We start from the raw sequence: 22,679 nt of genomic DNA on the forward strand, positions 1-22,679 counted from the left end.
ACCCTGTGCTCAGGTACTGTGGCACTCACAGCAGCTGCTTTGGGTGGTCAGTCCTCAGGCCTGAGTTGGTCCTGGGGCACAGCTCCTGTGAAAGTTGCTGGACACAGACTGCTCACAGCATCTTCCAAGGAAGGAGGTCTGCCATCCTAGTGGAAAGGCTGGTGGGCCAATATTCACCAGAGTGCATGCAAGAGCTGCAGTGTGTGGAACGGTGAACTTGATGGGATGCTTGCTTTCAGAAAGTACAACTGGCATGGGGCTGGATGGGATAAATCAGCACCATGTGTTTATTCAAAAGGATGAAATTCGCTTTTCAAAAAAATGGTATAACAGAATGAAAACAAGTTACCACAACTTTAACCTGCCTCTTTCTGCGATAGCCCACCTAAAACATCAGAATCCCATCTTTCAAGCAAGTGGCATTGAACACGGTATCCTATAATCACATGCTTATTTCCTTCTGATTTTTACTTCAACAAGAGCAGATTGTGAAATTAAAATAAAAACACTGTAAAGATCCACCCAGAGGCTGGGTGCGGTAGCTCACATCTATAATCCCAGCAGCTCGGCAGGAGGATCACAAGTTCAAAGCCAGACTTGGCAACTTTTAGAGAGGCCCTGAGCAACTCAATGAGACCCTGTCTCTAAATAAAATACAAAAAAGAGCTGGAGATGTGGCTCAGTGGTTAAAGCCCTGGGTTCAATCCCTAATATCAAAACAAAAAAAAACAAAAAGAAACAGATCCATTCAGTAGTTCCACTGGGCTACCTGGGCGGCCTTTCTGGGATTCCCATTCACATTTGGTCTGCAAGTTAATATCTCATGCTCTGTTCTTTTCAATTAACTGTATGAAATTGTATGAAATGCACTGCACATGTGCATGGACAACAATCCCACCAAATGCCAAGAGGACTGCCTTTCCTGTGCTGCTGGATATAAATGGTGTGTGCCTGTGCGGGTGTTCCTGTTTCCCTGACTCCCCAAAGTGAAATTGACTGGGTCAGAAATACGGAACTGTTTTTGTGATTCCTTTCAAATGTTGCCAAACATTTTCTAAAAGGATTTTGCCAATTTACTCATTCCATTAACTACACATGACTGTGCCAATTTCACTCTGTTTTATCAACACAAGATTGTCATTTAGGAAGCACTTATTAATTTAATAGGTGTAAATGATACATTGTTAGTGTTTCACTTTACATTTATTAGGCTGTAATGTCCCCAGTTGTTCATTCACTGTCCTCTTACGTGGAACATTGTCTGTGTCTCTCCACACTGGAGTCCCTCTCACCTGTCCTTAAACCAAGTTAATGGCGAGGGGCCTGGAGCCTCCGAATCCTGACCCATCATGACAGGTCATGTGACTCTGAGAAGGTTTCCTGATCTTTCTGTGCCTCAATTTCCTCCTCAATAAAAGAAAGTGATGCCCATACTGGCTTCAGTGACTGTTGGAGGGTTAAGTCCTGTGTATATAAAAATCTCTTAGCACATCACTCCCCAGATTTGCCTCTAAATATTATTTCTGACAGTACACAGGATATAACAGGTAAATACCAATGCTGTGAATTACTATGGTCCCATTTTTTTAAAGTCTGTTTTCCTTTACTTGTCTTCAGTGTACATACTTCTAATTAAATCTATGTATCTTTCTTTTATTATATTAGTATTATTATTATTATTATTGGTGCTGAGAATTGAACCCAGGGCCTTGTGCTTGCAAGGCAAGCACTCTACCAACTGAGCTATCTCCCCAGCCCTCTTTTATTATTATTTTTATCATTATTTATTGGTACCAGCGATTGAACCCAGGGACGCTTTATGTAAACACTGAGTCACATTCCTAATCCTTTTTATTTTTTGAGACAGAGTCTCACTAAATTTCTTAGAGTCTTGCTAAATTGCTGAGGATGGCCTTGAATTTGTGATCCTCCTGCCAAAGTCTCCCAAGTCACCTGGACAACAGCTATGTGTCACCATGCCCAGTTCTTTCATTAATTTTTCAATTACTTCTACTTGGAAAATTTTCATCTTTCAAAAGAACTAGCAAGTCCAATATTCTAGGTTTGGCTCTTTTCTCGGTGATTTTATCCTACAACGAATCTGTCTGTAGGGTGTTCTTTTTTGGGGGGCAGGGAGACAGCTTAAATCTAAACAACCCCCAACCCAAACTCTACTACCTGCTTTAGTCAGGTTCTGCATCACCGTGACCAAAACACCTGACAAGAACAACTAAGAGGAGGGAAGTTTATTTGGGGCTCATGGTTTCAGAGGTCTCAGTCCATACAGGACGGACTCCATCATTTTTGGTCCAAGGTGAGACAGAATATCATGGGGGAAGGGCCCAGCAGTGGGAAGATGCTCAGCTCAAGGTGAAGTCAGGAAGCGGAGAAAGCGATAAGGGACCCAAAGGGTAGATGCACCTTTCTAGGACAGGCTCCCAGTGACCCACCCCCAGCCACGCCACACCTGCCTACAGTCACCACCCAGCAAGCCCATTTGAACTAGGAAGAACGGATCAGGATGCAGTTCTCGTGATTAATCACTTCATCTCTGAATATACTTGCCATAGCAGGAGTTTTTGGGGAGACCAAATCTGAACCATAATACTACTTCATCTAAAATCTGTTTGAGCCTTCTTTTTCCAAAAGAAAAAGAAAAAAAACCTACTTAAATTTTTTTTTTGCTGATGAGGAGCCCACATACAATACCCACACAATCACAAAACTAGGACACAAGGCTCTCAACTAATCCTCTAGATTTCACAAATGAGAAGGAACACAAAGGTCAGTCCTCCAGGTCCCAGGGTCAGGTGGCAACTCTGAGGATGTCGGTTCCCAGGATTCTCAGCAGTCAGCACTCCAAATATCCAATCAGTCCTAAACACACTCAACATCATGGGACACTCAGGATTCACCAGAAGTGGCTTCGGCAGGCTCTGCTCGTGGCTCAGCCTGACAATCACATCTAGGTCTGGCTCAAGGTCAGTGGGCAAGCCTCGCACACCACGGCCCGCTGCAGGGAGGGTGAGAGCAGGGTGCAGGTCCCCTTACCTGGCCACAGTGAGTGCATCCACAGGCAGGAGGCGAGCTAGCTGGATAAAGACGTGATTGAGGGATGGACAGAAGCCACACCAGGGAGCATAGTAGAGCAGCAAGACATCCTGTGGAAAGGGAAGACACCATTACTTGTTCCTGGAAACAGCCTCCTCCTCATCTCCCTGCTGCACTGGGTCAGCCTTGTGCCCTGTGCAGAAATCACAGGGATATTTTCATCTTTCCAATCTCATGTTCCACCACCAGCAAAATGTCATGTGACTAATATGTACATCAAAAACTGACTGATCATGCCTGGCATGGTGGGGCCACCCTGTGATCCCACCACTCAGAAGATTGAGGCAAGAGGAGTGCAAGTTCGAGGTCAGCTGAGGTAACTGTTTTGAAATAAGAAATTAAAAAGGGTTGGGGAGGTAGCACAGAGCAGGGCTGGCTAATGCCCAGTACTGCAAAACTAAACCAAAAAACTGCTCACCTCAACAACTGCAGCTTCGCAAACTACTTCAGTGGGGACAGAAGGTTTCATCTCTGTCTCCCTCGTGACTCCATACCTGTCTCTGAAGGACAACTTCCCAGAAGGTGTCTGTTGTCACTTCAGTGATTAAATGCTGAGAAGGGAACTGGGCAGGATCACTTCCAATGAGATGCCTTTTCAAGGGACTGTAGAGAACGCTGAAGTTTTGAATAAAAGACTCTAAAAATAAAGAAAAAAAATGAGATCAACTCTTTTGTAGGTACAGGGAGAGTAACTGGCCTACTTTGAACTCCATGTTTTAAAAACAGGAATGACTTCCCATGTTTACATTTGTAACACTTCACCTCTCAGCAAAACCTTGCACAAAGCCGCCCAGGGTGGCCTCTGGCTTAGCTTTGGTAGCGGTAACTCACCAGAGTCCTTTAGATAGCGAAACACCATGCAGCCCTGGACACTGCAATACTTACGGACTAGGAGTCCGAGGCTATTCTGTTCCAAAGGGCCTGGAACCACATACACACCATGCAAGAAGGCACACGCCACCAACATGCCCCAGTCTGTTCAAGAGACTTCAACTTAGGGCGCTAGACCTCTAAACGAAACTACAAAGGCAGAAATGCACAAGCTACCGCAAAGTGGAAGAAGGTGCTTCGCACGCGTTAGGTTGAGGATAAGGAGCTAGTTTTTTGTTTCCTTTATTAAAATTCTTCAAGCTTCCTTTTTTAAAGTCAATGAAAATAAACTCAATCATTTCTAGTGGAAAATACCTAAATAAAACCTATATATAGCCAAAAGCCCTAATTTGGGCCAACAGTTTCACCATTCCCACAAATGCCACTGGGGCCCTCTGCCTGGCTGAACATCACCCTGAGTTTCGCTTCTCTTCTTCTAACTCTCTCCACTTTGAGGTCCTAACAAACAATGGCAAGTTCAGCAGGAGGAGGAGGAAGTGAAGAATGTCATGTGAATACTAAAGAGACTTCATTGTCACATCTGAGGGACACTTAGTTGGCTATGCTGTTGAAACATAAAACCAAGAATTATTTCCTAATTTGAATGCAGCCTAAATTCTGAAACTGCCCTAGGGACAGCTGACTTGAAAGCTAACTCTCCAAGTCAACAATGTCACAAGCACATGGTTTGTTTCACAAGGACCCTAAGAACCATCATCAGCTACAGGACAAAGAAATGGCTGACCAGATATTTCTGAGTGGAAGAAGGCTTCTTTCAGCTAACCCTTAAATTCAACGTGAACACATTATGAGTTCATCGAATGATGGGAGTATTACTGAACTTAGAATTCAGGAAAACCCAATGCATACTTTCTTAAAAAATAAATGCTTGGAGACTAGAGATAGAGCTCAGTTGGTAGAGTGCTTGCCTCACATGCGCAAGGCCCTGAGTTCAATCCCCAGAACCACAAAAAATAAATAAACAAACACTGGGTACAGTGGCGCACACCTATAATCCCAGTGGCTCGGGAGGCTGGGGCAGCAGGATCGTGAGTTCAAAGTCAGCCTCAGAAAAAGTGAGGCTCTCAGCAACTAAGTGAGACCCTATCTCTAAATAAAATACAAAATAGGGTCGGGGATGAGACTCAGTGGTTGAATGCCCCTGAATTCAATCCCCTGTACCAAAGTAAATAAATAAATAAAATAAATGCTTGTTTCATTTTAGGAAAACCCAATATACCAAAATATCCTTAGAAAACATGAATCAGGAGTAATTTGTAGTATCAAAAGATTATGTCCTCCAGAAAGAGACTGGTCATAGGGTTCTTTTAAGCACCAAGGAGCACTCATGATTATCATACATAATTTGGTATGGGGAACCAACATTTATGTCAAGTACCTTCATAACTGTGACTCAGGCACGAACCCACTCCACCTTGATCGAAAGAGGACAGCTATGAGGACTAGCATTCAGGGACTCTTGAGTTTACTCTTGCTTTCATACCCTCTGAACTTCAAAATAGTTTCCTTCACTACCAAGTTCCTCCTCTCTCCATTTGGCAAATACTGCTTGTCCCCTGAGTCTCCAGTGAGGCTGAACTAATAAGGCTTTTGAATTCTCACTTCCCCCTGTCTGTCAAGGGCTCCACTAAGGTCCTGGGAACGGGCAGCTGCTGCTGCTGCTGCCAAACCCCAGGGGCAAGCTCCAGGATCTTACCCACAATGGAACTCTAACCCTGGAAGAGAATTTCACTTATTTGCAACCTGACTTTGTTTACTGCACTTGACCCCTGCTTGTTACAATCCAGGCACCCAAGGTCACAGCAGCATTCCTAGAAAGCTGCAGCAGAACAGATGGAGCCTGGTGGCCCTGAGGCTCACATGTTCAGACCTGCAAGATAGTGAGGGTGGCAAGGCGCTCGTTTCCTCACTGCTCGAGAATGATGTGCTGTTAACTGCTCCCATTCATCAGCCCCTGGATGTCTCCCCAGAAGGGCTCTCCCCTCCTTGCCTGACACACAGCCAGCTGGCTTTACCTTAAAAATGGGACAGTGACGGCCAACTAGAGAGTTGGAGCCTTACCCCATCAGATTGATAAGCTTATCCAAAGTTTGGAGTTAGGAAGTTTCCATGTCATTTAATAGACCAAATAAGCTTCTTTTAAAATTATGACTGATGATGGATAAAGACTTAAAATGAGCCACAGAGCTGCCATCACCCCCACAACCTAGTGTAACGAGCCCTCTCAATCCAAGTTACCTATATTAAGCTAAGGAAAACTTAGTATGCTGGGGACTCCACCTACAGTACCTAGGGTGAACTTCATGAGCGTTTGTTTTGGATCCAAGATATAGTGAGACTCTTCTTTCACATCAACAATTGTGGCAAACTCTTTCACATGCGTGGAGCTCGGAGCACCCAGCCTCTCGGCGTATAACCAAAATAAATTGGAATCCAGAAGGTAGATGTTCAGGGTCTTGTTGGTTCTGCAGCTCAGGCCTGTGAAGGTCGTGCTGGCCACTCCCACTTCAGGGAAGAGATACCTGTTCTCCTCAATGTGAGGAAGGGAGCTCGGGGCGGCGACCTCACATTTCTTCTCCAGGGAAGAGAATGCAAGGGTCGGGGTTTCAAAGACACCTTGTTCAGAATCGATGAAGCTCACCACGCCCCTGTTAATGGTCCTGCAACATGCAGTGTAGTAGCTGAAAGGGCTATAGGAAGTTAAAAAATTGCTGCACTCCATGCTGTCTGATGCCGCGTGGTAGAAGGTCTGCTCCTTGAGGTAGAAGGAATCCAGGGCTGCCGCCATCTCAAAGAAGCTACACTGTGACATGCTGGCCGAGCTTGGCCTGAGGCCCCCGGCAGTCTGGTTGACGCACAGCTCGCAGACGTTGTGGGTCCTGGAGAAGGAGTGCCCCTGGGGCAGCACCACACTGTTGCAGCAGGGGGACGCTGCCACCGGCGGTGTGTCCAGCAGCGGAGCCGGCGGCTGTGGAGCCAGGGACTGGAACATGGGCGTGTCCACCCGCCGAAGGTGCTGAAGTAGGCGCTCCACCACCTGGTCCCCGTGACAGTTGTTGTACTCCAAGGCCACTTCGGTGATCTGAAAGACAGGGCAGAGCTGGTGAGAGGTCCCAGGATGCCTGGAAAGCACCTCTTCTGGGTGGCAGGCAGAGCCCAGGCTGGGAGGCCAGCCTTAACCGGCAGCAACCTTCCAGGACCTGCTCAGAGGTCCGGGGTGCTTTTCTAACATGCCAGTCTGCTGACAAGCAGTGAACACATTTTTTTGAGACAGAAGGGGTCCTAGACACTGTATGAGAGGAGAGGGGAAGGCGCTGAGCCCAGGCCTCATGTCCAGGCCGTCAAGGAACAGAAAGAGAACTTCAATCCCTCCACTGCCAAAAAGTGCACGTTCCTTTACACCTTCAGAATTCCTCCACAATGTCTTCTTCTATGTCTTCATTAATGAGTCTAACAACTTCCCAAACAAGTGCATCAAAGTATTTCATACAGGCTGGGCACCGTGGTGCATGCCTGTAATCTCAGTAGCTTGGGAGGCTGAGGCAGGAGGATGGCAAGTTCAAAGCCAGCCTCAGCAATTTAATGAGGCCCTGAGCAACTCAGTGAGACCCTGTCTCTAAATAAAATACAAAAAAGGACTGGGGATGTGGCCTAGTGGTTGAGTGCCTCTGGATTTAATCCCTAGTACCAAAAAAAAAAAAAAAAAAAAAAAAAAAAACCAAAAATGTATTTTACAACACACACATTTCCATATAAGGTCCTGCCTCACAGGAGGTCAGCAGTCCAGTCCATTCTGAACCACACTTGCCCATCCCATCTTCCTTACAAGTCAACCTCCTCCTTGTCCTGCACCACCATCTCTGGGAAATGGGATTGTCACGTGAGAAACTGGGATGACCTTCAATTTCTCACGTGGCAGCATCACCCGCCTCAAGTGCAGCCTGCCGACTGGGTGTGGCTCAGCAGCGCCCCACCGTCCAATCCAGAGCCTACCTCGGTGAAGGTGCTCCAACTGAATCCAGAACGCCACCATCCCCTCCCCTGAAGCAGAACCTGCACACTGCCCCACTCCATTTTCAAAAATATGACCCAAGCATGACGACACTCCTCGCCAGACAACATCCGATGGGTCCCCGTGAGCTCCGGACAACATGACCTGGCCCCTTTGCCTTTGCAGTCTCAGACCAGACGAGGTGCTGTCACAAGGCCTTGCCTTAAGGGGCCAGGCCAGTGCCTCCCCATCTTCCCAGACTGCACTGGGTGGCTGCTTCAGCAAAGCCCGCTCAGCCACCCCCTGGGAGGAGGGTCCCTGCTGCTTTCTAATCCCTCCTGCCCAGGGGCCATGGATGCCAGAGGCAGGAGCCACATTTGATTTATCCTGCTGACCATGGGGCTAGCACAGAGCCAAGGACCTAGCATATGCTCCTGAAGAATGATGGCACTTCAGGAGAATGCATGCTCCCCTTCTTTATTTTTGATTTACTTGTCCTAGTTTTATATGACAGTTGAGTGTATGTATGCATTTTGATAGAGCGTACATAAATGGAGTATAATCTCTCATTCTTCTGATCACGCATGATGCAGGATCACATGGGTCATGCAGCAATGCATGTACGTGAGGTGATAATGTCTGTTTCACTCTACTATCATTCCTTCCCCATCCCCCTTCCCCTCCCTTTACTTTAGAGTTACCTAAAGTAATTCCTTTCTTCCCTAGCACCCCCCACTTATTGTGATGAGAACAATCACTTTTCCCTAGAAGGATCAGCAATTTAGATTTTTTTTTTTTTTTTCAAGATTCTTATATTTCCAAACTATCTGACCCTAACCCAGTTTTGTGAGAAAGAGGAAACAGTTAAGAGTAAATCCAAAGGCATTTACTCTTTAAGAGTGTGTTTATTTGAATCAAATCTCACTGCAGTTTGGTAAAAGGTGTTGTCAGGATTTTATTTCATTAAAAAGAAGACTATGTGAGTACAAAGCCACCTGATGAGTGCAACTCCAATTTGGAAAAAACAAGTTTTATCACAGTAATTATAGAATTAACTCAAAACATAATTGTGTGGAAAAATTAATTCTTGCCATAAGGGAAGATAGTTTAGATGATAAATCATAGATTTAAATGGTTTTTCTTTTCCCCCCATGAAGAAATTCCTCAGTCCTTTCTGGAGTCCTTTCACAAGTCCCTGTACTGACAGGTGGAGCCTCTGCCCATCTTGGAACTGCGTGACGTTCAGTGACGCAATGGTGGGGAACTCCTCCCTCCTCCTCCCAGCACCCCATAAAACCTTTAATATCATCTTTTACAAAATGTTCACTTGTGAAAACATTAATTACATTAAAGAGAGCAAAAGTCCTAGAATCTTCTTTGCTCATCTCTTTTGTTAATCTCTCTTGGAAGAAAGTACTGTGCACACAAGGAGGAAGGCACATACTCTGCTCCCATGAACTGGCTTCTATATTTTACTCCTTTCACGGTTCTGAAAATGTACCTCCAGGTACCATCCTGTTCTGCTGTTTGATGTCATGTTTAATTAAACTATTAAGGAAAGCTTGGCAAATAATTTAAAATCTTTGTGCAACAGATGCTTTCTTCTCCTTTCTTTCATCAGAGAAATTCATAAATCTGATTGCAACATCCATGCCTGTGCACCAGACTCACACACTGTGACTGTCTCCAAGAAACTCTTGCAGTGGGAAAGGCTCACACAGACTGCTGGCTGAGGAAAGTATTTCATTTGATCAACAAGCTAAATCACACACACTGCTATCTAGGACTGGAACTCTAGAGACACGCAGGTGCACACGTGCAAGACCCCCACCACACCCACAATGCCCTGCACGTGCCCTACCACAGTTGTTTCCAGTGTCCTTGTCCGGCTCTCTCAAGCCGAGACCCTCACTCAGGAGGACTGCTCGCTTCTTCTCAGCATTGTAAGCTGCTTTGCTTCCTGCCCCAAACGAGGCTTCCAGCGGTGGGGGGAAACAAAGCTGCCTTCACACACGCACCACTCAGCCTGGGTGCTGTAGGCGCATCACCCACCTCACCCAGGCACCTGCTGAGTCTGCCTCTGGTCACTGCTGCTACTGCCCCCACCACAGACACTATCTGCCACCCAAGTCAGGTTCTTACTACCACTCACTTTTCTGGAATCCTGCTGCCAGGAAAATTACTACTCTGGTCACAACTCTACATTGTCAACAAGATTTTGATGGCTAGTTGGTACTGGAATTCTCAGAGAAGCCCCCCAGGCCCTGCCCTCCAAAGGTCCTCCCAGGGTCTTCCCCACAAGGCACCTTCCCCAGCAGGCGGCACAGGGTCCAACAGCAAGACCTGCTGCGGCCTCCCACCACAGTCCCTCTTGCCAGGTGCTTCCTCCCCTTTGCTTCCCTCAGCTCAGCGGTCTCAATCCCTCTCCCCCAGTCCCTCCTAGGCCCCCACTTTCTGAAATGATGTCCTCCCCCCCGATTCCTGCTGACCCTGGGTCTAGGGCTGAGTGTCCTGTCCTGCGTTATGGCAGGCTCTCAGCTCTCTACTGGACCTGTCTCTGAGACCAAGGCCGAGACTGCTGTTCACATCCTTCCCCTGAGCCCCGCAGCACAGTGCTCCATAAACACTGGCCACACTGACCCAAAACAAAGAGGGAAGTGTGCTGGACAGATGTGTCACCTGCCTAGGTAATTCACAGTACTGTGAACACAGGAGTCTCCTGTTTTTCAGTCATGACAATCATACGCTCAGGTTCAGGGAATTCGAATATCTCACAGGGATTGTGGGAACCCAAGGAAAGGAGCCGCAGATCAAACTGAGACCAAAGAAGGCCTGTCGGCAGGCACAGGAGATAGGGACGAGTGTGGGGAGTGCTCTTCCGGGAACAAGCCGGGAAGCAAGGGTCCCCCATCCAGCAGCCTACACCAACCACGCCCTCTGGAGAGGATCTGGGCTTCTGCCACAAAACACCCTGCCCAGGTCGCTGGCACTTCAGAACTTCAGAAGGTTACATGAGACTCCATAACCACGGCGGCCACTGAGCTGAAAGCCCTGTCTCTCCTGTCAACAGCTGGTGGCCCTAACACCAGGTTCTGAGAGGCCCAGTCACAGGGGTGTCGGCCCTAGTACAGTTCCTCTGTGAGGCAGAGGCTTCCCGAAGGAATCAAGTTTATGCCCGGCCGCCTCCCTCACCAGAGGGAGAGGAGGACTGCGTGGTTCTCTCTTCTCTTCTTCCCCTGCACCAGGGCAGAGTGCTCGTTCAGAAGTCCCGAGGGATAGCGACCTTAACAACAGGCTCCAGAGTAGCCAAGGGCGCAGCCTCGCAGGAGTCCTGCCCTCTGTCCCTCCAGGCGGGCACTGAGGGGACGGGAAAGGCCGCATCTGCCTAGCCTGGCCTGTGGTACACAGCTGTCTGAAATTGGTTTTGGCCAATTAAAGGATCCTTGAGGGAAAGAAAAAATAAAACCCCCAGTAAATCCAATTTAGCAATCCCAGGCCGCCTCTGCTGATTGTTACTGCTCTGTCTAAGTGCCTCCAAATGATCCACGTATAAAATAAACTCACACCCAGGGACAGGGAGTGCCCCAGAAAGCAGGGAAGGCGGGAGGGAGGGCCGACTCCTGGAGGTGGCTGTCTCTAAATCCCTCTGGCTCTCTGTGCAACAAGGAGGTTGAGGGGAAAGCAGAGCCAACATGGCTGCTGCGGCTCCTGGCTGCTGGGCTGCAGGCCTCTTTTTTGCTGACCTGTGGTGGCCAGGGCTGGCAGTCTGGCTGCCCCTTCAGGAGAGCGGCATTTCCTAGGCCATTCCTGCTGCAGGAAGGGGAGGTTTGGTCTTTCTCTGGAGAGGTGGTCTGACCTCTTGTCCACCTACTCTCCCCAGACCTGAGCAGCTGTCCAGACTGTGGCCAGACCAATTAGGGGGGTCCCTGCTGGAGGCACAGGCTCTCCAGGCCACTGACAGGGGCGCAGCACAGCCACGGGCGGCCAGGTAAATGCTCCTGGACGTGGAGCCAGAGAGGCCGAGCTACTGGGTCCCCCGCCCCGCCCACCTGACCATGCCACCTCTTACCTCATCTATTAAAGGGTGACTTTCAGCTAAGGGGTTAAAAGGTATGAACAGAAAGAGCGCTGGTCCTTTCTTGAGCTCGTTGTGCAGCAAGAGGCTCTTGCCTCCATGCGGCCGCAGCCACCGGAAGAGCGTCTCGCGATTCTCCGAGGCCCACTTGTAGATGTTCTCAGCCGTGTAGTTCAGGACCTCCCTGGGGAAGACCTGCAGAGGACGAGTACACAGAGGGTCAGGGGGCTGGGCGGGACAGGGCCGCACCAGAGCCCACACTGACCCGCAGGAACCCAGGGTGCCCACAAGTGAGGCCAGCGCTCCACCACCCAGACCTTGGCTGCTAGAGCAGAGAGCAACAGAGTAGGAGCCTGCCGATCAGCGAATCCCCGCTCCCCTTCAGACAGATGTGCCCACCCACAAATAACCTCCCCTGCCTGCTGGTGGCTACAAGGACCGCTACCAGCCTGTCCCAGGAGAGCTGTGAAACCTCACTGTGTATCTGTACAGGATGGAGACTCCCCTGCAGGAATAGGAATCATGGAGTCAGGACCTGTTAGATTTTACCTCAGTCCTAAAATCCTGTCCCCAAGGGGGAGACAGTTCCCGTGAGGCAGGGGCTGCATCAACTTGGCTCACAGGCACCCCAGGGACTGGAGGACCTGGCAGAGGCAGGGACCCCGCAAGCCTGTGAACGGACCCGAGTGGCCTGAGCTCATTCGAGGCTACGGCTCATACCGTGTGTGACACATGAAGCAAAGAGGCACTCGGGGTTTGGCTTTGCTTCTCTACAACAATCAATAAAGGTGAACATATGATTATTTGTTAAAGTCCAATGACATAAATCACTGGTTTCAGGCAGAATTTCCAAAGAGGTGCTTTGGAGAATTTCACAATATGAGGTATCTGATACCCTCTAAAGTGGAAATCTAAATTACTCCACAATGAAGATGTCCACTGCTTTCGTTGTTTATTTTACTGTCTCCAAACATGCCATTTGATAAAAAGGAATTCTACAGCTAACCAACCAACCTTAAAAAGTATCTAATTAAAGCAGTAACCCTGATGTGCCTCGGTGTCCCCTCACAGCTACACCCGTTTTCTCCAGCCATGTAAATTTTCTTCCTCAGCACCCTTTACTATAAATACATATGGTATATTTAGGCCAGGAATGAAGAATGTGGGAAAATGATAGCTAGCAAAAGCAGATGAAGTCAAAAGATGCTCAGACACAAGGAGAGAGGTGCGTGGTGGAGAGACCATTGCAGCAGTGGTGCTGAGGGGCTGTGGAGTCTGAAAACACTGCGACACGGTCACAAACACTTCTCCTCAGAGAGCCAAAAATACATCTGACTTGGAATATAACTGCAAGAAGCGAAGCACAACATCTGGCACACTGGAGATACCGAGAAGCCAGGGTGACGGGCAAGGAGGGTCCCCAGAGAGGGCGTGGCAGCGCCTCTGAAGGCACGTGACCCACCAGGTGAGCCACAGGAGCCCGGCTTAAAGGGGACAGTCCTTACTCTGGGTAAGGGCTATCAATCATCAAATGACCTGTAAGTCACTGACACTGTCAATGAAGTCAGAGAGACAGAAAGCACCGAAGGAAAAAATTCTTGGTGACGAGACTGAGGAAGCAGCCGTCAACAGAGGAGGAACATGGAACTGCACAGGACACAGGCCGACGCTCAAACAGCTGAGTGGAGGCCACCCCAAAAAGAGCAAACAAAACCAGGGAACAAAAGAGACGACGGGAGCCAAGGATCTCTGGGTGAGACGTCATCAACTTCCCCCTGTGACTGGACAACTTAAAAATCCGTTACGTCAGCAAAGGAGAAAAGCATGTCCCGTTGCCACCTTCATGAAAGACAGGAGTAAACCAAGAACACCCCTTGCCCAGTGGACGCTCAATCTCTGAGAACACAGGCCAGAGTAATAGCTCTCCCAGCAGTGACTGCAATTCCATCCAAGAGGAAACTAACCAGGCCACACCAAAATCTAAGAACATAAACAAAGAATTGCTGAATGTTACGTTCCAGAGTCCGTGATGCGTGGACTCTGAAGCAGGAGTGTGGGCGCTGGCCTGCAGGAACTCTCAATCTGCACATAAAGTCACGTGCACTCTCTTCGGGAGAGCATCCGTGCATCCAGCCAGTTCTCAAAGGAGTCTGTGGCCTACACAAGTTAAGAACCACTGCTCTATTACAAATGCAATTTCAAAATACTTACAAGTGATGTGTTGAAATGTCTATGTAAATACACACTTCCAGAGTGTACTAAGGATACCAGTTTCGCAAGATGTTTATTTGTGATAACCCCAAATCGTACTGTTCCTAGGTAATCTGAAACAGAAAATTTTCCTTTATTAAAGAAAAGGCCTATGCCTCAGAACAACCACAAACCCAATGATGCAGTCCTGACACGCAAGCCCCCTAGAGCAAGGCTCTGCCTACCTAGCCTAGACGGGAAGGAAAGGATTGGTGGAAACCTGGCCAGCGTCAAGTCCACCCGAGTAACGCCTCTCAAATCAAAGTGCTGAGGAACCCGCTGGGTCTGTCTGTGAGGCTCGGACCAGCCCCGCTTGCTCACTAGGCCCACCTCAGGGCCATGGCGGCTGCTGTACTCTCTGGACACTTCTCCAGGCTGGCTCCTTTGCTTCATTCATCTCCATTCCCACCTTCTTCAACAAGCCTTCCCACCCCAACTCAAACACCCAGGGATGGTCTACAGGGGACTGTGGTCCCTTGATGATCACTTTCTATACCACTATCCTTTTTTTTTTTATAGCACCTATTAGTGTCTTCACAATCTTAGTCACTTATTTAGATTTTCCTTGGTCCAACTTCCTCTTCAGAATGTAAGTTCTGTAAAATTAAGAGCCCTTGTTTATCGCTGGCACCCTGAACCGACAGCAAAGTCTGGGGTATACACACAGTAAGAAACTGGTGAACATTTATTAAATGAGCAAATCTAGCATATACAAAGCATTACACAAATCAGGATGAAAAATAAAATGCTTAAGACAGGCAGAGCACAGGACAGATGTGCCATGGCTGATAACTATGGAAATGCACTCAACTCCACACCATCCCAGAAAAGCAAAAGAAAACAAAATGCCACTTTTTACTTCAAATTTCCCACATTAAGACATAAGAAATGTCAAGTATTGATGACCAAATGAGCAGGGAGTGCTCCCTCAGGAGGCTGGCAGGGCAGGGAGGGCAGGCTCAGCCACGGGGAGAATGGCTTTTGGACTGCTTGCAACAAAGGGACACAGCCAGCAACCCACATCTGTTTATCAGGACAGCTGCCAACAGGTACCTGCAGATGTTAGGAACTGCACAGCAGAGCTCTCTGTACTGCAAGAACAGATCTTGAAGACACACGACAGAGAAAGCAAGCGAAGACGCCAAGCACACCTTTTATGTTAAAAAAATTAAAAACTCACACTTGCAAAACAATACTTTTCCCCATACTTGCATATATTTAGAAATGTAAAAAGCCTGAAAGGAGGGTACGGTGGTATATGCCCTAGCCCCAGCTGAGGAAGAAGATCACTTGAGCCCTGGAGTTCAAGACCAGCCTAGGCAACACAGAAAAACCCCATCTCAAAAAAACAAAAACAAATCACAGATTCTGAGCCAGGCGTGGTGGCACATGCCTGCAATCCCAGCAACTTGGGAGGCTGAGGCAGGAGGATCACAAGTTCAAGGTCAGCCTCAGCAACTCAGTGAGGCCTTGGCTCAAAATAAAAAAATAAAAGGGGTAGGGAGGAGGCTCAGTGGTAAAGCATCCCTGGGTTCAATACTTAACACCAAAACAAAAACAAAAAAACCAAAAGAAAGAATAAAGAAAAGACTCTGAAAGGTTAATAAAACTGTTTTAGTGGGGATGGGGTTGTGGCTCAGTGGTAGAGCGCTTGCCTAGCATTTGTGAAGCACTGGGTTCAATTCTCAGCACCACATATAAATAAATGAATAAAAATAAGGTCTGTCAACATCTAAAAAAAAATTAAAAAATGGTTTGGTGTCGAGGAACAGAGATGAATGAGGACCTCTGGTGTGACATTTTCACTTTTTTTCATAGCACATATAATACTGTAACATCTGTGTGATTACAAAGTATTTGGTGTTAAGGAGGGTAATCATGATAGTGGAGGAAAAAGTGCATGCCTTCCTCTCCCCTTCCTGCTTCATCAGTAGATGTCAAATAAAATTCGTTCAACTTTAAATTTACCAAGTTATATCCAAGTGGCTAAGATAAAAAACACAAAGGTGCTAAACACATTTAGTGTCTAGTTCAATCCTGAGTCCCGCCTTCCGGCAGCGACATCTTCCTTTCCTTGGGAAGGAGCAGCTGACAGCATGAGGTGGGAGTGACATTCACTTCTGCCACCGTAGATAATCTTCAACACAAACCTGATGAGTTTAAAGTGGCACAGAAGAAACAGAGGAAAAATAAGGCAGAAACTAGAGAGTGATGGCTGTGGCGAAGCAGGGCTGGGAGGCCTGGTGTCCCCAGGGGGTTCTGATGGGACCCTAGCTGCAGTAATGCTTCCCATGCCCTCACGCACTCCAAAATGAAACCATCACAACCGACTGAGATGAGGGGACTCCAGCAGAACACGATCACCAACAGAGAAACCTAACTGTACTGCACAAGAATCATGGAGCACTCAGAGGATGGGGGCGAGAACCCACCGAAGCAACTGGAAAGCACCACCCGGACTGGGTGCTGCTGTCGAAGAGGACGGCCAGGACTGTACATACATGCCAGAAATCTCCTTCCAAATGTGTTTCTCACAGTGGTGTAAATCAGCAATTCTGAAACTACTAATTTATTTACTTCTTTGTGAGTAAATATATTACAGACAACAAGCGCCAGGGCTCTCACTGAGGGAGTAAGAAGTCACACAGTGGAGGAAAGGCTAAAATAAACGCTGTGGTGGCAGAATGGAACCAGAGAGAATTATTAAACCAGGGCAACTAAAGTACATGTGTGTGTGACCTGGAAATGCAGATGCATGCGCACGCATCGGTACTGCCTGGAGCTCTCTGCTGAGAAGACCTTAGAGCAAGGTCACCCAATACCTATGAGCACACCCAACACCCAGCACATTGCTTTCCAAACACAATTCTCTGATAAAAGGAACCAGGCTCTTGGTGAAGAGACTGATTTCAGAACTGGGACAAGGAAAGTACAAGATAAGCCTCAAATTCCTTGTGTGAAGGCAAACAAGTGCTCATAAAAGATGGGGACTTGAAAAACACACATTGGAGAAAAGAGCTTTTTTTAAAAGTGGTGCTAGGGCCAGGCCTGGTGGCAAACGCCTGTAATTCCAGCAGCTGGGGAGATGGAGGCAGGAGGATCATGAGTTCAAAGCCAGCCTCAGCAACTTAGCCAGGCCCTAAGCAACTCAGCAAGACCCTGTCTCAAATTAAAATATTAAAAAAGGGCTGGGGATGTTGCTCAGAGGTTAAGCACCCCTGGGTTCAATCCCCAGTACAAGAAAAAAAAAAAAAAAAAAAAAAAGGTGCTAGAAAACTAGATATCCATATGTAGAAGAATGAGACTAGTCCCTTATCTCTCAACCTGCACAAAAGTCAACTGCAAATGGATCAAGGACCTAGGAATTAGATAAGAAACTATGCAACTCCTAGAAGAAAACACTCCAGCTTTTAGACACAGGGAATGACTTTCTCAATAGGACCCCTAAATCTCAGGAAATCATGCCAAGAATTAACAAATGCAATGTCATCAAATTAAAAAGCTTCAGTTGGTAAAGTGCTTGCCTGGCACACACAAGGCCCTGGGTTCAATCCCAATCCCCAGCACCACACACAAAAAAAGCTCCTGTATTCCAGGCACGGTGGCACACGCCTGTAATCCCAGCAGCTCGGGAGGCTGGGGCAGGAGGATCGCGAGTCCAAAGCCAGCCTCAGCAAAAAGTGAGGTACTAAGCAACTCAGTGAGACCCTGACTCTAAATAAAATACAAAATAGGGCTAGGGAGGTGGCTTCATGGTCAAGTGCTCCTGAGTTTAGTCCCCCTACCCACCGTACCAAAAACAAACAAACAAAAAAAAAACTTCTGCACAACAAAAGACACAATTAGGAATATGAAAAGAGAACCACACAATGGGAGGAAATTTTTTCTACTTTCTAACACAGGATTCATTTTTAAAATATACAAAGAACTCAAAAAGTGTAACATCAAAAAACCAAATATCCTTAAAATAAATGGGTGAATTAATTAAACAAACACTTCTCAAAAGAAATACAAATGGCTAATAAATGTATGAAAAAATGTTCAACACCATTAACAACTAGGGAAATGCAAATCAAAATTACACTGCAATTTCATCAGAATGGCAGCCATCAATATTAATAGTAATAAATACTGAGAGGATGTGAAGAAAAAGAAGCACTTTTCCACTGTTGGTGGGAGTATAAATTAGTACAACCACTTTGGAAATCAGTATGGAGGATCCTCAAAAGACTAGGCCTGGAACCACCATATGATCCAGCTCTACCACTCTTTAGTACTTACCCTAAAGAATTAGTCATCATAGAACAGTGATCCATGCACACCCATGTTTACAACACCACAATTCATAACAGCCAAACTATGGAACTAGCTTACGTGTCCATCAATGGATGAATGAATAAAGAAAATGTGGTGTATATATACATAGTGGAGTTCTATTCAGCCATGAAGAATGAAATCATATCATTTGCAGGAAAATGTATAGAACTAGAGACCATTATGTTAAGTGAGATAAATCAACTCAGAAGGTCAAAGGTAATGTTTTCTCTCATATGTGGAAGCTAGAGAGAAAAAAAGAAAAGAAAGTTATGTGTATGGGGGGTGGGGTTCTCTCATGAAAATCAAAAGGAGATTGATCAACAGAAAAAAGGGACCAGAGGGTAGAAGGAGGGGAGAGAAAGGGGAAGTGCGAGGGAGTGATACTGGTCAAATAATATTGTTGTATTGTGTGCATGTATGAATATGTAACAATAAATCTCACCATTATGTATAACTATAATACATCAACAAAAAATGTGTAAAGAGAAAATAAAATCTAGGATGAAATTTAAAAAAAAGAGTGGAACTTATCCAAAGACCAGAGACAACCCCAGCATTACTGGGAATAATCCGAACAGAACCAAAGGCGATGGCACTAGGTGAAGGAAGCGCCCACCCCGTGAGCGTACTGCTGGGTGAGAAGGGGCGCTGCTCCCAGGGCCAGCACTCCACCAGAGTCACAGCCCCCCTGTGATCACCACGACTGTTCTGCAGTGCTGGGGACGGACCAGGCCCATGTGCACACTAGGCAAGTGCTCCACCACTGAGCTCCCAGCCACCCACAGTATTTGTTGATTACAAAGGAAAAACAGTAGATTCTCACTGAAGAAACCCAGCAGACACGCCCTTGATCAAGGGATGAAAGTCAACACCACCAGAGAAGACACACTGACATCGGGAACCTTTGTAAGTGGCACTGAGAAGGTATATTTTTATGGCATTCTTGGAAAAACACATGCCAATCACAAGAAACCATTAGAGAAACCAGAACTGAGGGACTTTGTATAACCTGAGCAGGGCTCTTCAAAAATGTCACAGTCATGAAAGACAAGGGAAGATAGGAATTGTCAGAGGTCAGGTGACAGGAGGAAAACTAACCAACTATAATGTGAGATCTCAAAGTACATCCTGTTTTGACACTAGTGGAAACATCGGGACAACTGAGATATGGAAAGAAGTTTAGTTAGCAGTACGGTAATCAATGCTGATTTCTTAGCTTTCACAAAACCCATGTATCACAGTTTATTTCTTAGTTTTTACAAAATCACCATAAAATATAAATGAATACATGAAATGTTAACCACGGGGACAGCCTGGAGAGGCAGGTCATCAGGGAAATCTCTGCTCTGTTTGCAGCCTTTCTTTAAGTATCACATTAGTTCCTGAATTAATCTTTTTTTCTTTGGGTGGTGCTGGGGAATCAAAGCCTTGCACATGACAGGCAAATGCTCTACCACCAAGCAACACCCGCAGTAGCTTTTTTTTTTTTTTAATGGTACAACATGTACTATTTCCAGGGCTGTTGAAGAGAATCAAGACCTAAGAAAAGCCAAGAACTAGTAGAACGTAAACAACACTGTCCAGAGGGAAAGCCTGGATATTGGTGGACTGCCACGATGAAAAGGTAAGAAGCAGCAGTCAGGAAGGACACTCATTTGACAGTCTGCCAAAGTCACCAACTAACTTACGGGAGCAGAGGAATAAGAAGGGACAGCCTGACCTCAAAGCTGAAAGAGGCCACTTAAAGACCATTTCTAACCCATCAACAGAACGGACAGCCTGCCACACAACGGATTCCAGTATGCTCAAACACACTGCTGTTTAAGACTTGAAATGTACAAAAATCACACCTCAGTTGAAGTTGCAATCTCGTGAGAACAAAGGACACTTGGTTAGCAGAGGAAGCCTACAGTGCAGGGTGATGCAAGAAAACAGCACGCCCCTCTCCATGGCCACAGCACCTCTGTGAGGGCAGACCTGGGCACTCTACAACAGGGGTCTTCATCACTTACACAGTGAATCCTTTTGTCCTAAACATAATGAGTCCTCAATATTTTAAGAACTTTGAACAGGCTGAATAACTTAATAAAAAGATTCTTGATACATTTCACTCACCTGGTAACATGCCGGCTTGAGATCTCTACTAATCATAGTGACAGCCTGTGTCAAAGAGCACTGTGAAACCTTGGCTCGTGCTGAGGGGAGTGGGGGAGGGATGGGAAGGACTGCAGAGTGAGACACACATTATTACCCTGTATACACGTATGAAAAAAATTCTGAAAAAATCAAAGGAAGAGCAGTAAAGGAAAGGGACTGGGGAAAGAAAGGGGAAATATTAGAGAATTATATTGACTAATAATCATATTGTTTTATCATGTGCATTATCAATATGTAACAATGAATCCCACCATTATGTTTAATTATAATGCACCAATAAAAACATGGGAGAAAAGAAATGCAAAAGAAAAAAAAAAAGAAGAGCACTATGAGCTGGGCATGGGGAAGCTGAGGCAGGAGGATTACAAGTTCAAGACCAACCTCAGCAACTTAGTGAGTCCCTAAGCAACTCAGGAAGACCCTGTCTCAAAAAGAAATAAAAAGGGCTGAGGATGTGGCTTAGTGGTTAAGTAAGTGCAATCCCCAGTACCAAAAACTTAAATAAAGAAAGCACTGCAAGATGTATGAGATCTTGAAAGAATACCATGGTAAAAAAATCAGTAACTAAGTAGTTTCTACAGCTGCTCATGCAGGCACCTAAGTAGGGCAAGAAAACCAAGGCAACTCCTGTGGCTCCTCAGAGAGGGAGACTGGCTTCTTTTCTATATGCTACAAAAGGTGCTGAGCATTTGTGTCCCTGGTCCTGTGTGTCCCTCAGCTGCAAGGCAGCCCCCTGCCCACGGAGCCGCCACCCAGGCCCTCTGCAGCACATCCCAGAGCACTGTGGTACTCACGCTTGCGCCCTGCGTCCTGAGAGCTCCAAGGTCTTCCCAAGCCCTTCATTCTCATCTACTTTCAACACTGGGGCAGGTTTACTCCTGGTCATCTTTTATGAGATTGGGGTTCTCTGGCACTAACAGAATGCCCCACTCCTGCCTCCTGCAACCCCCTGGATACAGCTCCACATCTCTTCCTGAGCCTTCCACGCACCACTTTCACCATCTAGCTCACGGCAATCTCCATGGGCGCAGGGACGGCGCTGAAATTCCCCGAGCTTTCCACTCAGATCCATCTGGACTCTCACATTTATATCAAGGTTTGTTTTTGGCTTTCTGCATAATGTTTTAATGTCAGCCTATTTTGCTTAGTATTATTTGCCTTAAATTCAATTTTCAATATTAAAACTTCAGTTTAATATTAGGGTAAAGCACACATATTCTGAGCCATGAATCACAACAGTGAGCCAAGGGATTAACATTTCAAACATTCCAAAAAGAATAAGAATAGTTTATCTTTTGTTAGGAAGTAGAGCAGCCTTTTAATTTGTGCTTTAAAATAAGTAATTAAGGGTCCTGCGAGAAGCAAATGATCTCAACTCACACTCATCACTAGCAGACTACCAGGACCACACTCTGAAACATTATCTAGGTTGTGCCTACAGGAGATGTAGTACCTTATTAAAGAACTGCTTTCCCCAGGATACCTGGGTGGGTCCTGCAAAGACATGCAGTCCAGAGCTGCACTGTTCTAGATAGCAGCCACGAGACAGACATTGCCATTGAGCCCCTGAAATGTGAACAATGAAGAACTAAATCTATTTAATTGTAATGTGACAATTCAACAGTTGGAAAACCTTTATGTTTAAAACAACTTGGTTATGTGTCTTTTTTCAGACATAAATTTTATAAAATCTAAATACACATAACATCTTTCCAATAAAAATTTAGTGTCTAAATTGATATGTGCTGTTAAATGTAAAGTATAAAAGCATAAAATACTTTTTTGGGGGGGTATGGAGGATTGAACTCAGGGGCACTCGACCACTGAACCACATCCCAAGTCCTATTTTACGTTTTATTCAGAAACAGGGTCTCACAGAGTTGCTTA

The 22,679-nt window shown here is 46.3% G+C and overlaps 1 protein-coding gene across 5 annotated transcripts in view; it reads right to left on the reverse strand.

Annotated features, from left to right (window-relative positions):
* TXNDC11 (thioredoxin domain containing 11) overlaps window positions 1-22,679 on the reverse strand; it is a 59,916-nt gene that overhangs the window by 5,203 nt on the left and 32,034 nt on the right. For 3 of the 5 annotated variants that reach the window (XM_079121405.1, XM_079121401.1, XM_079121403.1), the window contains 5 exons: window positions 14,280-14,392; window positions 12,063-12,263; window positions 6,292-7,084; window positions 3,606-3,748; window positions 3,052-3,161 (listed from right to left, as the gene is read on the reverse strand). In XM_079121405.1, coding sequence (XP_078977531.1) covers window positions 3,052-3,161; window positions 3,606-3,748; window positions 6,292-7,084; window positions 12,063-12,263; window positions 14,280-14,392 — 1,360 coding nt within the window. The remainder of the gene's footprint in view (window positions 1-3,051; window positions 3,162-3,605; window positions 3,749-6,291; window positions 7,085-12,062; window positions 12,264-14,279; window positions 14,393-22,679) is intronic. The other 2 variants (XM_079121402.1, XM_079121404.1) reach the window with 1 other exon arrangement.

The sequence above is a fragment of the Sciurus vulgaris genome (assembly GCF_902686455.1).
Source record: "Sciurus vulgaris genome assembly, chromosome: 18".
Classification (NCBI taxonomy): Eukaryota; Metazoa; Chordata; class Mammalia; order Rodentia; family Sciuridae; genus Sciurus; species Sciurus vulgaris.